Genomic DNA, 16,293 nt, shown 5'->3' on the forward strand with positions numbered 1-16,293 from the left:
TATGTACCAAAATCATTAAAACTCATAGTCATTAAACCCCTACTTAAAAAGCCAGATCTTGATCCCAATGAACTCACCAACTATAGACCAATTTCCAATCTCCCCTTCATTGCAAAGATCTTAGAAAAAGTGGTCATCAACTGTGCTCCTATCTACAAGAAAACTCTCTCCAGGAGATGTTTCAGTCTGGCTTTAGACCCTTTCACAGTACTGAAACAGCATTAACTAGAGTAGTAAATTATCACCTTGTGTCTCTCGATAGTGGCCATATTTCCATACTAGTTCTTTTAGATCTCAGCGCAGCATTTGATACTATTGACCACAAGATCCTCCTTGATAGGCTGGAAAATCTGATTGGTATTAAAGGACAGGCTTTGTCCTGGTTCTGATCCTATCAGACTGACCGTTATCAATTTGTCAGTGTTAATAGTCTGATTAACACTCTCATCGTAGGGTAGTACAATATGGTGTCCCCCAAGGATCAGTTCTTAGGCCTCTGCTTTTCTCTCTGTACATGCAAACTCTTGGTAACATAATTCACCGATTCGGGGTTAGTTTTCACTGCTATGCAGTTGACACACAACTTTACATATCTGCTAAACCAAATGAGGCTCTGAATCTAAATAAACTTGAAGAACGTGTTAAAAATATCAAAAGATGGATGACCAACAATTTCCTTCTTCTTAATCCTAACAAAACTGAGGTCCTACTACTTGGACCCAAAGCAGAGAGACCTCATCTCTCCAAATTTGAACTAAATTTAGATGGACACACGGACATTCCAAGCACCACTGTAAAAATCTAGGCGTCGTCATCGTTTCCAGTCTCTCTTTTGATACACGTTTGCAACATGGTTAGAACCACATTCTTTCACTTGCGTAACATTGCTAAACTACGTAATATTCTATCCCTAAACGATGCGGAAAAGCTGGGGCATGCCTTTATAACCTCCAGGTTGGACTACTGTAACACCATTTTAGCTGGATGCTTCAATACGTTACTAAATAAGCTCCAACCGGTCCAGAATGCAGCTGCTAGAGTCCTTACAAGGACCAAAAAGTTTGACCATATATCCCCAATCCTGTCGTCATTACACTGGCTACGTGTTAAATTTAGTGTAGAGTATAAGATCCTTCTCTTAACGTACAAATCGTTAAATGGCCTGGCCCCACAGTATCTTACGAACCCACACGTACACTCTGCACACAAAATAATGGCCTGCTGACAGTTCCTAGAATTAGAAAAACCACAACAGGTGGTTGAGCATTTTCCTACGTTGCCCCGAAATTGTGGAATCATCTCCCGACTCAGACACACTCTCCACATTTAAAACTAGACTAAAAACTTATAAACTTGCTGATATCAGTTGTTTGCACTATTACTCACTTAATTCTCTCCATAAACAGACCTGTGCTGTTAATCAATTTCTCTCTCTCTCTCTCTCTCTCTCTCTCTCTCTCTCTCTCTCTCTCTTTCTCTCTCCTTTATTTGAGCCCCTGAGCGACGTTTGCCTGAGTCACCAAATGGGAGCCACCAGAGCTGCTAGAGTCACCAGAGCTCCATCTCCGTTGGCTGCACTGTTTTGACCACCATGGAGCTTCACGCTGTACAACGCTGTGCAAACCTCACTTGCATGAACTGACCCTCCTGATGTTGCTGCTGCATAAACTCAGACTATCTAATTAACCATTGCTCCACCTGTTTTCCTGTTTTGTATTCTAATATTTTATACTAATGCTGTTTGCTATCCGGTGTCGACCAGAGGTGGATGCGTTCCCCTTTTGAGTCTTGGTTTCTCTTAAGGTTTCTTCCTTTTGCTCTTAGGGAGTTTTTCCTTGCCACTGTTGCCATTGGCTTGCTCATGGGGGCTTGGACCCCCCTTGGATTTTTCTGTAAAGCTGCTTGTGACAGCACCTGTTGTAAAAAGTGCTATATAAATAAACTTTGACTTGACTTGACTTTAGGTACACAACTGGACCTTAAAACCACTGTTGTACCTTTGAGGGTACATTTACACTGCTTGTACCTTGATGAATGAAAAATGTACCTGCACACCACCTTTATTTCTAATAGTGTACAGAACCTTTTTAAAAAGAGTTCTATATAGCATCAAAAAGGATTCTTCTATTGTTACAAGCTTGACATCTCTATTCTTCCTCCTGAACAGTTGTATCCTCATATGTTCATATTTGGACTGTGTCTAGTTTGTCACTGCATATGGGGCTGTCAGTCTCTTGCAGTTAAAAAATAGGATCGAATTAGGCCAAGTGGTTATAGACTTTTCTAGACACTCTCTCTCTGAAACGTGTCAGCATTCCTTACTCCTTTCTCAATTCCTTACTCAAAGTCATCATTTTTTCCCGTTTTGATCTATGGAAGCAAATTATATGTCCCAGTACTTTACCCAAATGGTGCTGCTGTTTTGATTCTTTACTGTTAATTTTTTACCATTAAATTTTTTTCTTGTCTTCTACTTGACACTTCAGTTATATGTAGGATATATGAACAGTGGTGATAAATAAGAAGCTGAAATAAACCAAACAACAACTTTATTTCAGCTATTTAAGCTAATTTGATACTTGAGTACTTGAGAGTACTGGAGCAGTGAGAACCCCGTTAAATAGTCGGGGGACTGCAGCAGGGGGGTGGCATCACTACGGTATTATATTTCTCCATCTACTCCATATATTTTCTCTTTACATTTCATTCACCTGTTCTTCCAAAGCAGTTTGTTGTCTGAATGAACTATAATTGTAATTATTATTATAGATTGAGTTTACATGGAGTTCATTCAGTGTTTTTTTTTCCATTTCAACTTTGTCTTCACTTAGAAACACTTAGAAAAGACGGTTCTTTAAGGGTACTTTAGTAAAGGCAGTGGTTCTATTCAGAACCATGAGCTCTATATAGAACCATTTCATGCTTAACTGGTTCTTTGCATTGTGAAATGGTTCTTCAGATTGATGGAGAATGTGCATATGGTTGTGTGTATATGGTTCTATATATTTCTTTTCTGAAAACGGTTCTATATAGCACCAAAAAGGGTTCTTCTGTTGTCACAAGCTTGACACTGAACTCATGGTAGGTTGTCGTCTTCATCTTATTGATTCAAAGACCAAACTGTACACACAGCAATGGTTAAACTGGTGCACAACTGAATGTAGGCCTTGACTTTCATATTCCAAGTAACTAAGCACATGCCCACCCACTACATTTCACTGCCGCCCTGTTAAAGTAGTCTAGGTTGTGCCAGTTAATGAACTATTACTTTAGCTTTATCCATTTCAGTCTTGCCTTTACTTGTTTCTTTAGGTGACCTTTAGGTCTGAAAAAGCTTTCGGAAGACTTTCTGTTGCCGAACTTTCCTTTGTCTGATTCACTCAGCGCAGCCTTTATTCAGAAAAACACCGCTTCATTTGCCGTTAGTATTCAGATAAGCCCCGCCCCCTGCGCTGCGATTGACTTGATCGTATTCACATGCCCTGAGAGCGGAAAACAGGTGGGGAATAAAACTCTTAAAACCTGAAGAGTGTCCAACACCTGAGCCATTAGACAGAGAGGAGCTCCAGAGGAGGTTGCAGCTGAACACTGACCTCTCTCTCCTCATTCAACACATTATTTATCTGTGAACGTCTTAAATAAGGATTATTGAAATGGCGCCAGTGAAGCAGCTCTTCATCTTTTGCCTCTTAACAACAGCAGCGGTGACAAGCACAACAACGACAAGTGAGTGAACAGTATCAGTGTTGGAGCTTGTTACATTTACATTTCCTCAGTTATAACTGCTTTTTATTCAGTTATGTTTTAGTGTTTCACAGTTTAGTCATTCACAAACATCTTTATAGCTCTTAATACTTATAGTGTTAATACTATTTTTGTTGTGTTTTATTTCACTTGTTCTGCTGGTTAGACTGCTTTGCTGGACACATGTCTGTCTCCCATTCGAGCTTTAGCATTTTTGAAGAAAAATAATAAAAAAAGAGAAGAATAGAGCCAACAGACTTCAGTTTCTATGCTGATGGGTTGTGGAGCTTAAGAGAGTTTTGACCTGCTACTTTTTTTCTCATTTAAGGCTGGTTTTAGTAGCTAATTTCACATGTACTGATGTTACTTCATTGAGGTAATTATTTTTTAACATGGACCGTTTCAGTAATTTCAGTCAGATTCCATATTCGAATATGTAAAGTATTCTTTAAAAAAACATTCGAATACTGAGCCTCTAAAATAATTACATAAAATAATGTATTCATCATCTTTAACCACTTAGTCCAGTTATGTAAAATACTGCTATAGAAAATATTCTACTTAAAAATGTATATAATTTTTTATATTTCTATTATTTCTAATTGTCTGTTTTCACCTCATCATGTTATTAGCTTAGCCACATCGTATTTCACCTCATACGTTTACAGCTGGAAAACAGTGAGTTTGTGAAGGGTTAGTTAGACATAACAAAACCTGATAAATTCACTAAAAGTTGTTGAAAGTTTGCCTTAGACGTGATGCAGTAATCTTTCTATGCTTCCATCATTAGACAAAACACTCAGACCTCAGACATACTCAGATCAGATCTTCCCTCTGGTGGCCGATAGAGTTCAGACATGGTTCTTTTGAGAATGCAGAGACGAGCGTCTAACGTTGGAAACAAGCTAATTTGCATGTTCTCTGTTTATTTTTTTAAACTTTCATGACTATTTGAATGTTTGAAAATTCTGATTCTTTTAGCTTGAATGTTGTTTTCATGATTTAAAAGTGGAGGTAGTAATAGAGGGAACATTTATTGATTTGGTTGGTTTTATTGTTTGCAAAATTTTTCCATCCTTCCTTTACCTGTCCTTTTAGATTACTGTTGTTTTATCACCTAAGATATGTAAGATGTCTATAGGTATTGTAATTTTATCAATATTTTAGATTTGCACACCAAGTTGCCTTAGATACCTTGGACCACGTTGATGGCTGGACCTGAACCTACCCTACTTACAGCAAAGCAGAAGTTTTGAATCCAAACTCAATTGTAGCCCAGGAGACCTCTGTCTGAGCTTGATTGTATTCAGACAAAATTCTGTCCCAACCTGACCTGAACCTGACTGCCACCAGTGGAGACAGTTTAAATATCTTTCACCAGATCATCAATAAACTAAATTTAAAAAATGAGTAACGTAATTTTCTGCTAACCAAGAATAAGTTTCAATTCTATTTAACAACTGTTTTCATCAGTCATTGACTTCAAGCAATAAAAGGCTTTAGTCTGATTAAAGTGTACAGGATGTGTTGTTCTCATGGCCTCGTGAGTTTCGGTGCAAAGTTCTCCAGCGTGGCAGAGTAAACATTGTTCAAGACAATAAAAGTAGATTCATTGTTTAAGGCAGGAAACGTGTTAGACTAAATTAGGGAAAAGTAAAGCAGTAATGTTGGCTGTTTGGGGAAGGATGAACAAGAAATCTGAACCTGACCAAGCTTGAGAAATATCTGAGAAAAGAGCTACAAACCTGATCAAACCTGACCGAACCTGATAGTCAGGTCCTGTTGGGTTATGACAAATATTTCATACTGTGAGCGAGCTGGAGATCTTTATCGCTCTAGCCCATGAGGAAATCATTTCATGTCTTATATTAATAATGACAGTGCTTGCCCTGCTATTCCAGCTTTTATCTCTTTTGTTAGGTTTTGTATACTGTACTATATTGTGTCTATATTTTACTAAATATGTTATGCACATACATAAGTAGAGTATTTTTGCATCGACAAAAACCTCTCTTATTTTTTATAATAATATGCTAACTCTGGTCAAAAAATATGTGGAACGTTTTTGGATTAGCAGCATCAACATTAATCTCTTACTGATTAATGCAGTTGTAGTTAACCTTAAGTTGTCTTATTTTTATATTAAAAGGAACGAACTCTGTTTTAAAGTGTGTGTTTAAAGTGTGTCATTTGATATTTTATGACATTCCAAAGTCCTTATGCAGTATCGACCTGACCCTGGTTAGTGCTTCTAGTCACATAAAAATATATGATAAGGGCATCTAACAGTAGAAAATGTTGGACCAGGGTGTGTAACTGTAGATATTGTGCTGTTTAAAACTGAAAATGTATCTCATATCAGATATATTCTTGGCCATTGCTGCAGTGGAAACATGAAAATGTTAATTAAAGTAATAGTTATGCTTTTTTCTTTCTTTTTTTGAAGGCATGACTGACTCTACCATGTCTGCCGCGACCCAATACACTTCTGACGCAGCCACAGTCACTTCTGACGCAGCCACAGTCACTTCTGACCCAGCCACAGTCACTTCTGACGCAACCACAGTCACTTCTGACGCAGCCACAGTCACTTCTGACCCAGCCACAGTCACTTCTGTCCCAGCCACAGTCACTTCTGACCCAGCCACAGTCACTTCTGATGCAGCCACAATCACTTCTGACTCAGCCACAGTCACTTCTGTCCAAGTCACAGGCACTTCCGATGCAGTCACAGGCACTTCTAACCCAGTCACAGGCACTTCTGACCCAGTCACAGGCACTTCTGACCCAGTCACAGGCACTTCTGACCCAGCCACAGTCACTACGGACCCAGTCACAGGTATGTCTGCCACGACTCCAGGCACTCTGGTCCCCACAAGCCCTTCTACTCCAGGTACTGCTACTTCAGAAGTTAATGCAACAGATAACGTCTCAATTCAGTTGTAAACTAATGTAATATATAACATTAGTTATTTTGCAGATGCCCTAACTGACCTAAAGAAATGGTCCACAAAGAAAACAATCAGGTTAAAGAGGTTATTCTGTTTACATGCCGTTATATTCCTGTTATATTAAATTTAATAGGGGAATAGGCTACTTCATTTTTCAGGGTTTCTTTGGAAAACATGACTGGAATAAGAAGTGTTTGTTGAAATCTTACTTTACAAAGACTTGGCTGCAGTGGAAAGTTTTGGTGAATAATTGGATCGAATGCCCAAAAGATGTCAAAAAATATTTTAGGAAATTTGGTTTGGAATGGAAGAAATACACCTCTTTTGCCCAGTTCCACATCTATTGGGTGATAGATTGAGAAATTGACTCACCAAATCTTATTACTTGAAGGATAGTCTCAGTCTCAGCATCCGTGCCCACACACGCATGAAACATCTGATATCTGTAGTGATAACCACAGTTCCATTTTGATTGGCTACTGCCATGCATATGTGAACAAATTTCTGCATAATGTGTTTTATCTGTCCAACAAGAAACATTATAGTGGTTGAGAAACGTTTGTAAAATGCATAGCATCACATCTTAAAAAGTCATTTAGAAAGTTTCTTTGAAGCATTTAGTGGCTTTTAAGCTAGATATCCCTGCACATTTGCTTACACTTACCTTAGTAGTAGTAGACGGTTCTTCAGCTTGTTAAAGGGCCCTTTTAGAAACCATTTTTTCCTCACATTTTTGAAAGAAGAATAATGTAATATGAATATGAATATATACGGTTCAGGTTTCTAAGCATATCATCACCTTTCCAGTCCATACAGTCCATAAACTGAAACTAAGCAATAAAAACAACCAAGGTTTGAAGTCCATCGTTTTTGTGATGTCACAAAAAGCAGTGTATTTACACATATCAGCCTATTCAGTTTGCAGCAGTTTTGCCCTGTTATTTCAAATTGTGGTTACAAAGAGTATTTCAGCCTAGATTACTTTACATACATCAGTCTTAAAGGCACAGCAACAAACAGCCTGTTTAATTCTAATGGATTAAGAGAGAGTGGAACATGGTCATGTAAAAATTACAACAAACACTTATTTATAAAGATTTTAATAGTATTATGTTCCAATATCAACCTTTACAGGTTACCATGCTGGCAGTAAAATAAGGAAAATAAGAGTTAATAGACAGAAAACAGCAAAATTGCAAAGAATGCAAAATAAACCCAGCCTTTTAGTGAGCAAGTAGACACTGACATAGTCAATTAGCTTGCAAACGTTACAAAACAGCTAGCTAGTTACCCCCAATCCCTTGTTGGATTGAGTCTCAGAAACCAGAGATCACTCTGTTAGCTTCAGAGATGTTTTCAGGTTTGTAGCTCGCTAGCAATAAGGCTAGTGTACAGCAAGGCTATGTGCTGTGGACCTGCAGCATGACTTACAGACAATGAGATACACCCCCTTGCTTTAATCATCATAGTTATTATGTTTTTTTCTTCATTTTTACAGAGGCCAGCTGGAATAAGAGGAAACCTCAAATATTACAAAAAGTGGTCTGACTTAAAAATCGAACATAAATGACGATAGACAGGAGTCTTGCAAAACTGTTGCCAAGTTAACAACTGACAATCATATCAATCAGTTAAGCACTATTTAATTAATATTTTTGTGTATTGATGTGTGTTAGGCCTGATAGATCAATCTTTTTTTAAATTGAAATCACTATTTGAAAGAGTGCCATTTCAAATTGCAAGAGCTGCAATTTTAATTATGTCCTACATCATTTGCAGTTGTCTTAAGTTGTAAGCAGTCAGTGTTCAAGCCTCAAGCTTGTAAAAATGGATGTGCTGGACATTTTGGCTAAAAAAATTAAAGCAAATTTAATTTATAGCAAATAATCACTTTTAAATCACAGTCGCAATATTGGGCAGAAAAATCACAATTAGATATTTTCCACAAATCGTTCAGCCCTGATAGAAATAAAGGTACTCTGCAGGTACATTTTCTGTTCATCAAAGTATAAACAATGTAAAGGAACAATGGTGGTTTTAGGCATCTAATAGTGTACCTTAAATAAGCTTTTCTCAGTGGAAAAGTACACATTTGTACCTTTTCTTATCCTAATGTTTTAAAACAGAACAATAAAATAAAAAGCCTGGAGACAAGACGGGGTGTGTGGAGTCAATACAACTATGAAAATATTATTTCAGTGGATTATGGTACAATTATGTTCCCTGACTAAAGGTACTGAGATGTACCCATGAGGGTACCACCCCAGTGACAAGAGGGGTACTGCCCCAGTGACAGTTTCGTAGCTTTTTTTCTGAGAGTGTATTGTATTTTCCATTTTTAACTATATGCAATTATAGTATAGGTACTTGCTGTACCTACACTGGATTTTGTTGTACTGTTATATGACACATTTCATTTACCTAAAATGCCTGTTAATGTTGTAATTATCATTTTTTTTTTCTCCTCTCATTTTGCTGTTGGAACTTTATCAACCCTGAAGCCACAATGACAGCCATTGCCACTACAATAGGTATGACAGAAATGGAAAGTAATGTAACTTTTTAAAGACTATGGAAAATTATTGCTGACTTTAGGGAAGAATTTTAAGCTTCAGTTCTTTAATCTGAAACATTGTCTTTTTTTCCTCATTATCAATGTGGCAGGTCCCTGTGGTTCAAACCCTTGCCCTCGAGACAGCAGATGTGAGGAGGTCTATGACGGCTTTAGGTGTTTGTGTCGGCAGGGACTGTTCTACGACGTAAACGTGAATTTCTGTATTCTCGGTATATTCCAGCTACTGTTTTATCCTTTCCTGAATGTTTGGATCTGCTTTACACAGACTGCAGGACTGTTTGTTATAGGATAATGGGATATTTATGTGAAGCCTTTGATAAACTAAAGGATTGTATGGAATTTTTTACATTCTAGTTTAGTTTATAGTTAATAGTAATCTGTGCATTAAGTCCATGTCAACTGTTGGTAATTATAATCCTGTTTTATCAATTACAGGAAAGATTTTCCCCAGTGAACTAACAGTGAATACAACATTTAAACCAGAAATGGAAGACAATAAGTCAGAAGTATTCAAAACAGCAGCAGATGAAATCGTTACAGCGGTAAGACCTTTTTTTTGACCTGTTGTATGATTTGAGAATGTTTCCACCTTTAGTCATACTCTGGATCATCTGCTTTACGTGGTTAACATCTGGTAAATTTTCAAAGAGACAAAATTCTTCAAGTAACACAAGTTTCTGTAATTTCTTCATATTCAAAACAGCTCAATAACATTTTTGAAGGTCAACAAGGATACATGGGATCTACAGTTTACAGTATAAGGTAAGCATCATTCCTTTCAGTCACTTCTAATATTGATAGCAATGTTGATATCAAGGTGATAGAACATTGTCCTGTGAACACTGTAAGAACAGTTAACGTAAAATTTTGGCATTACTATAACTTTTATTACCCTTTCACCGAAAAAGAAGAAGAAAAGTGTCATTCACATAAATCCATGTGCGAAAGTTACTAGAGAAATGTCTGTTCTTGAGTGAGCTAACTGACATGACGTTGTTTAATTACTTCAGAGTTATGAGCAGTAGTATCACTAATGTAAACAATCATTTAGCAATAGCCGTGCACAAATCATACTGGTCAACACTCCACATATTACCCTGCAGCAGGTACACAAAGTTGGCTCTTGTATAACTCCATTTCCAAAAAAGTTGGGACACCATGCAAAATGTAAATAAAAACAGAATGCAATGGTGTCCACATAATTTAAACCATACATTTAATTGAAAATGGTGCAAAGACAACATATCAAATGTTGAAAGTGAGAAAATTTATTGTTTTTTGAAAAATGTATGCCAGTTTTGAATTTGATGCCAGCAACATATTTCAAAAGTCGGGACGGGGCGACAAAAGACTGGTAAAGCTGTGTGATACTAAAACACCTGGTGGAAAATTTCACACCTAATTAGGCTATTCGGCAACTGGTCAGTAACATGATAGGGTACAAAAAGAGCATCTCAGAGAGGCTGAGTCTTTTAGAAGTAAAGATGAAGAGGGTTTTTTTATGTTTCTTAACATAAAATAGAGAAGAATTTGGAGATTTCACCATCTACAATACATAATATCATTAAAAGTTTCAGAGAATCCAGAAAAATCTCTGTATGCAAGGGAAAAGACTGAAAACCTGAATTGGCCAGTCATGATATTCGGGCCCTCAGACAGCGCTACATTAAAAGCAGACATGATTCTGTAGTGGAAATCCCTGCATGGGCTCAGGAACACTTCTGAGAACCATCATCTGTGAACACAGTTCGTCGCTGCATCCACAAATGCAAGTTAAACCTTTACCATGCATAGAAAAAACCTTATATACACAGGATCCAGAAGCGCCACCGCCTTCTCTGGGCCTGAGGTCATTTAAGATGGACTGAGGCAAAGTGGAAAAGTGTCCTGTGGTCCGACAAATCGCAGTGCCCCCCTGGCTAAAGAGGAGACGGACCGTCCGGCTTCTTATCAGTACACAGTTAAAAAAACAGCATCCATGATGGTATGGGGTGCATTAGTGCACATCTGTGAAGGCACCATTAATGCTGAACGATATGTATAGAGGTTTTGGAGCACCATATGCTGCCATCCAGATGATGTCTTTTTCAGGGAAGGCCATGATTATTTCAGCAAGACAATGTCAAACCACATTCTGCTTGTATAACAACAGCATGACTCTGTTGTAAATGATGGGTGGCTGCAGTTCAGACCTGTCACCCACTGAAAACATTTCGCACATTATGAAATGAAAAACACAACAAAGGAGACCCTGAACTGTTGAGCAGCTGAAATCCTACATCAAGCAAGAATGGGAAACATATTTTACTTTCAAAACTACAGCAACTGATCTCTTCAGATCCAAAACGCTTACAGCTTTGTTAAAAGAAGATGCAACACAGTGGTAAACATGCCCATGTCCCAACTTTTTTAAAACGAGTTGCTAGCATTGAATTCAAAATGATCATATATTTTTCAAAAAGCAACAAAAAAGTGTGAGATTTGATATGTTGTCTTTGAACTATTTTCAATTAAATACATGGTTTAAATGATTTGCACATCATTGTATTCTGTTTTTATTTTCAGTAAAATTTCTTTTCAATCTCTTACACTATGCACTGCTCAAGTCTAGGCGTTTTCATTACAGACCTTATCATGAATACTTCAGAAAAAACAGGGATTTGCCCTTTACAACTGTTTAAATGGTACTTAAGCCTCAGTCCTTAAACCTATTTATTTTTCTGCAGATGACACCATTTCTGTGGAGAACAGGAATGTTTGCTAAGAACAGTCAGGAAAAAGGAACTAAATCTAGCACTTTAAATGCTTAAAAACATCACTGAGTTTGTTCATAAGCTAAGAGGTATAGACTCTTTCTAACACTTAACTAATAACATCATATAACAACATCTTTTAAAAGTCAATGACACTTTCATTGAAACTACTGTTCAATAGTGACATAGGAATCCAAACAAGCTTTTCAACAAGACAGAGACTGCAAAGAACCAGCAAAACGTCAAACTTCTCAAACCACGACTATTTCAACCAAAATACTAAACCTATATCTCTTTAATGATGTGATCTAGACTGGCAGAAACATCTAGTGTCCAGTTACTTTTTCCTAAAGATGGGTTTAGAATTCTATACTGAGCGTGAGTAGCACAGCGCGAGCACAGGAAGGACTATAACTATAAAATCTTTTGAAGCATCTAATTACACTAATATGAAACTGATGGATAAAGATTCCTTTGTTAAAAAGAGCACGCCCCAACCTCACCTAAACAAGACAGAGTTGTCTCAGTAACAGCTCTGTACATTTTATTCTGAAATATTTTATTCCAAGATGGTTCTTTTTGAACTGTTTTGGCTAGTCTTGGCTTTCATCAGTTTCAGTCAAGCATTGCTGGCTGCCTGTTTGAAAGCGGGGATAGCGGTATACCTTTAAAATGATATTTACAGTGATAGGCTTTGTCTTTGTGAATAAGGACTACCCTTATATATTTTCCTTTGATGCAGATCTGTATGGTTTTTAGAGAGCAATGTAGAAGTAATGAGTAGTGAGATCACTTTTTCTGGACACAGAAATGTACTAATTACTTTACTAATTATTAATTAGTCTCTTAATCCCATAAAAGTTTGAGCAGTAATTAGACATTTTTAATGGATTACTTTTTTTGAGTAACTACCCCAGCACTGTTTGATGGTGCCATACGCATTACTGAAAACTGTTGTTTTTGAATGAACGTGCATGTTTTGTTTTTTTCTCATTACTGTTGTGCCATTGCACAGGAAAGGCAGTGTGCTCGCAGACGTGGAAAGTTTCTTCCTTGCTTCATCAGAGGTCAATGATGCATTAGTAAATGGTTTGTTAACTAGTGCGACAAATGAAAGTGGTGGACTTTTTACTGGATTTGCACGTATGTACTCATCTCTATCTGTGTTCAGATCTAGTTGCTCTAATAAATAATTTATAACTGGTGAAATCTGCTAACTTTACCCAAACTGGAACTAATTGAACACTGTTGTACAGGCCTGGGCGATAGAGCGATGTAATCGGATAACGTTGATGACTGACAAGTAACCTGATGGTGATGTGTAACAGCTAATAATCACCAAATTGGGAAATTAGTTCTCTCTAGTATCTCTCTACAGATACTTTTTGGATGTCACCCAGGCCTACTGTACTATGCAAGAAAACATTACAAAGAATTGTGTTTTGTTTATAAAAGTATGCCTTGCTGTAAGTCTACAGATACTAGAGAGAACTAATTTACTGTTATAAATTTCAAAAATTAAAAATTTTGCAGTCGCTTAAGAGGTGTGCAGGAGTGCACCCTAGTAGTCATTTTTTCTGTTTAGGAGAGGAGAGAGAAAAAGGGAGGTTTGTTAAGAAGCTGTTTGCAATGTTAGCTTTACCTACAACACGGCTCTTCCCCTTCGAATTATTTTACTTTACGTGAAGTTTAGCTTGAGTGCATAGAACCAAAAATAAATGCAGATGTGCTTTGGAACTTGGAAGGCCCTTTGCACTGCACATTTTAGTGCTTTTCCTGCTTTAACTCACTCAATCATGGGCTATTAAGGAGCTGATTAGTTAGATCAGGTGTGTTGGGAGCAGGGAAAACACTTAAAAATGCATGGCAATGTGGCCAAGGTTGAGAAACACTGCCCAAGAGCAGCTAGCTCTAACCTGGAGAGAAAGTTCCTCTGATCCCTATCTTAGGTGGGAAATCAGAAGTCCAGGGTCAGAAAAAGGTAATAAATAAAATTAAGTACTGTGTTCACCGTTAAGCTATGGTAGAATAAATTCCCCCTGTTTCTGCTTCATGTAATTTATTGTCTGAGTAGAATTTGCAGTATTCCGTACAGCTTAAGAGTCCTGGTGGTTATATTACAGAAAGCACCATGTTTTTTAAAGTGTAAAGCATGTGGACATGGCTTTGGAAATCACTTGCAGTTTGAAGTTTCTTTTGAAGTAGTTTTCAACAGATGATGGGTTACTCAGTCTTGCATTATGTAATATGTGAACTTTATTATATATTTTCATTGAAACAGGTAATGTTAAAAAACAAACAAACTGAAAAACAGAATAGAAAGTAGGTCAAAGCTGCATCGAATGATGTTTATTGGTTGGGGGGACATATAATCAACAGTCATATTTTTTAATAGAAAATATAGTGTTAATTATTTTTGGATGTCACCCAGGCATACTGTACTATGCAAGAAAACATTACAAAGAATTGTGTTTTGTTTATAAAAGTATGCCTTGCTGTAAGTCTCATCTATTTGGTCCATCTTCAGCAAGGAAAACAAGTTGTAAGGAATACTGTGATGAGAGGACCACAGTTTGTGAAACTATAGATGGTCTTGCCACCTGCACTTGCAAAGCCGAATATGTGATTTCGACTACAACAGAACAGTTCTGCGTTGGTAAGTTTGTTTTTGTGTTGGTCTGAATGTGCTTCTGAGGACCTCAGACATTTCAGTGCATTGTCTTGAGTCTTCACCATTACAGTGTAGTGAATTTTTTGTTGAACTGCTCTGAGGTGAGAATGCTTTCTCTCTGTAGCTTGTCCCAGCGGTGAGAAAGCAGTGAATTCGGAGACGTGTGAAGCGTGAGTGTACACTTTTACATATGGACAGTGAAAATATTTCAGATTTGGAAACTGAAAGCACTAAAAATATGATGACTTGTGCTTGATGCAAAATGTATATTATATAGACTATGGGGCTTTCTTTGTTTCAGATGTGATTTTGGTTATTCTGGTTTCAACTGTGATGAATGTAAGTGATATTATTATTACTATCCCTTTAAATGGCCAGGAGCCACGCATGTCCACTTCTATTCCTCACTCCTATAACTTAAGAATAACCTAGCTAGTTTACATAAGTAAATAGTAACATAACTAAATAGTAAGCCTTAGGTAAGCTAAGGATTTTAAGGGTTAACATTATAATAAAACTTAATATGAATTATGCTTGTACACAATATTTAAAACAGGCTGTGTTTTAAAAGAAGAATGCCTGAGTATTATTAATGTAATTATGAACCTTAAATTACTTCTCTCTACAGATTATCTCTTGGCTGTGGTGATTATCTCTTGTGCTTTGGGTGCGCTGTTAATCGCCGCTCTTGTGGCTGTTATAGTTCTGAGCTGCAGGTGAGGTTGCATCATTTCACAACACAGCATTTCAGCAATGCATATGCAGTTTCATGTTATGATATTTTATGCACATTTGTGTGTTCACCTTTCAGAGAGTCAAAGAAAAGCACCCAGTTTTCAGACGACAGTGGTGCGTTTGGTGACATGAATTTCCATAAATCTGTAGGAATTCCCAGAATCCCACGGGCAAACCATAATTCTGACTGGGAACCAGCTAATCTGGAAACGTCAGACAGTGGAAGCACACGTGCCCTGGTGACTAAAGACCAGCCAGAGAACATAGCGGTAAGAACACTGTTCATTGCAGCCTGAACATCACCAAAATGATCATTACTTCTGCACTTTGCTGGAGGCTTGTTTGACTTATACGGTGTTTCTTTTACAGATGGAAAAGTACTATGATCCCTACGATTATGACACTAGGGGCAATAGGAGCCAGACCCCCTCCAGGAATGGGTATGGGAATAGGAATGAGTATGGGAATGGGTATGGCTCCAGAGGCACGAGGAATCCCTACTATGATCCAGACGAAGACAGAATCTGAGGTTATTAATTCCACAGTCTACCCATAATTATATACAAAATTAACATGTTAATGGATTCTAAATTGAGGCCCTATAAATGGACCATTCTACTGAATTAGTTTAAACTGTGCATCTGTGGTTAAAAAAAAAAATATTGAAGTATTCAGACCTTATATATTTATAAGAATTATGGTATGATCTATTTAAACCCAAGGCATTAATTGAATAGTAATAAGCTCAATATATACATCATCATTTATAGGGTCATTTTTAAATGGAGGTAACTGTCTCAAACCCTATCCCCTAAATTTTAACTTGACAAAATAATGCCACATTTAATGGCATTTTTGTTTGTT

At 37.3% G+C, this 16,293-nt stretch overlaps 1 protein-coding gene across 1 annotated transcript in view; it reads left to right on the forward strand.

Annotated features, from left to right (window-relative positions):
• The window catches only part of muc13b (mucin 13b, cell surface associated), a 36,486-nt gene extending 20,529 nt beyond the window's left edge, over positions 1-15,957 (forward strand). The window contains exons 13-24 of the mRNA XM_036571841.1: positions 6,191-6,583; positions 9,197-9,226; positions 9,360-9,479; positions 9,706-9,812; positions 9,974-10,032; positions 13,039-13,166; positions 14,551-14,679; positions 14,819-14,864; positions 14,996-15,033; positions 15,323-15,410; positions 15,506-15,698; positions 15,799-15,957. Of these exons, the coding sequence (XP_036427734.1) occupies positions 6,191-6,583; positions 9,197-9,226; positions 9,360-9,479; positions 9,706-9,812; positions 9,974-10,032; positions 13,039-13,166; positions 14,551-14,679; positions 14,819-14,864; positions 14,996-15,033; positions 15,323-15,410; positions 15,506-15,698; positions 15,799-15,957 (1,490 nt within the window). The remainder of the gene's footprint in view (positions 1-6,190; positions 6,584-9,196; positions 9,227-9,359; positions 9,480-9,705; positions 9,813-9,973; positions 10,033-13,038; positions 13,167-14,550; positions 14,680-14,818; positions 14,865-14,995; positions 15,034-15,322; positions 15,411-15,505; positions 15,699-15,798) is intronic.
• Positions 15,958-16,293: the final 336 nt, after the last annotated feature.

The sequence above is a fragment of the Colossoma macropomum genome, unplaced genomic scaffold (genome assembly GCF_904425465.1).
Source record: "Colossoma macropomum unplaced genomic scaffold, Colossoma_macropomum, whole genome shotgun sequence".
Classification (NCBI taxonomy): domain Eukaryota; kingdom Metazoa; phylum Chordata; class Actinopteri; order Characiformes; family Serrasalmidae; genus Colossoma; species Colossoma macropomum.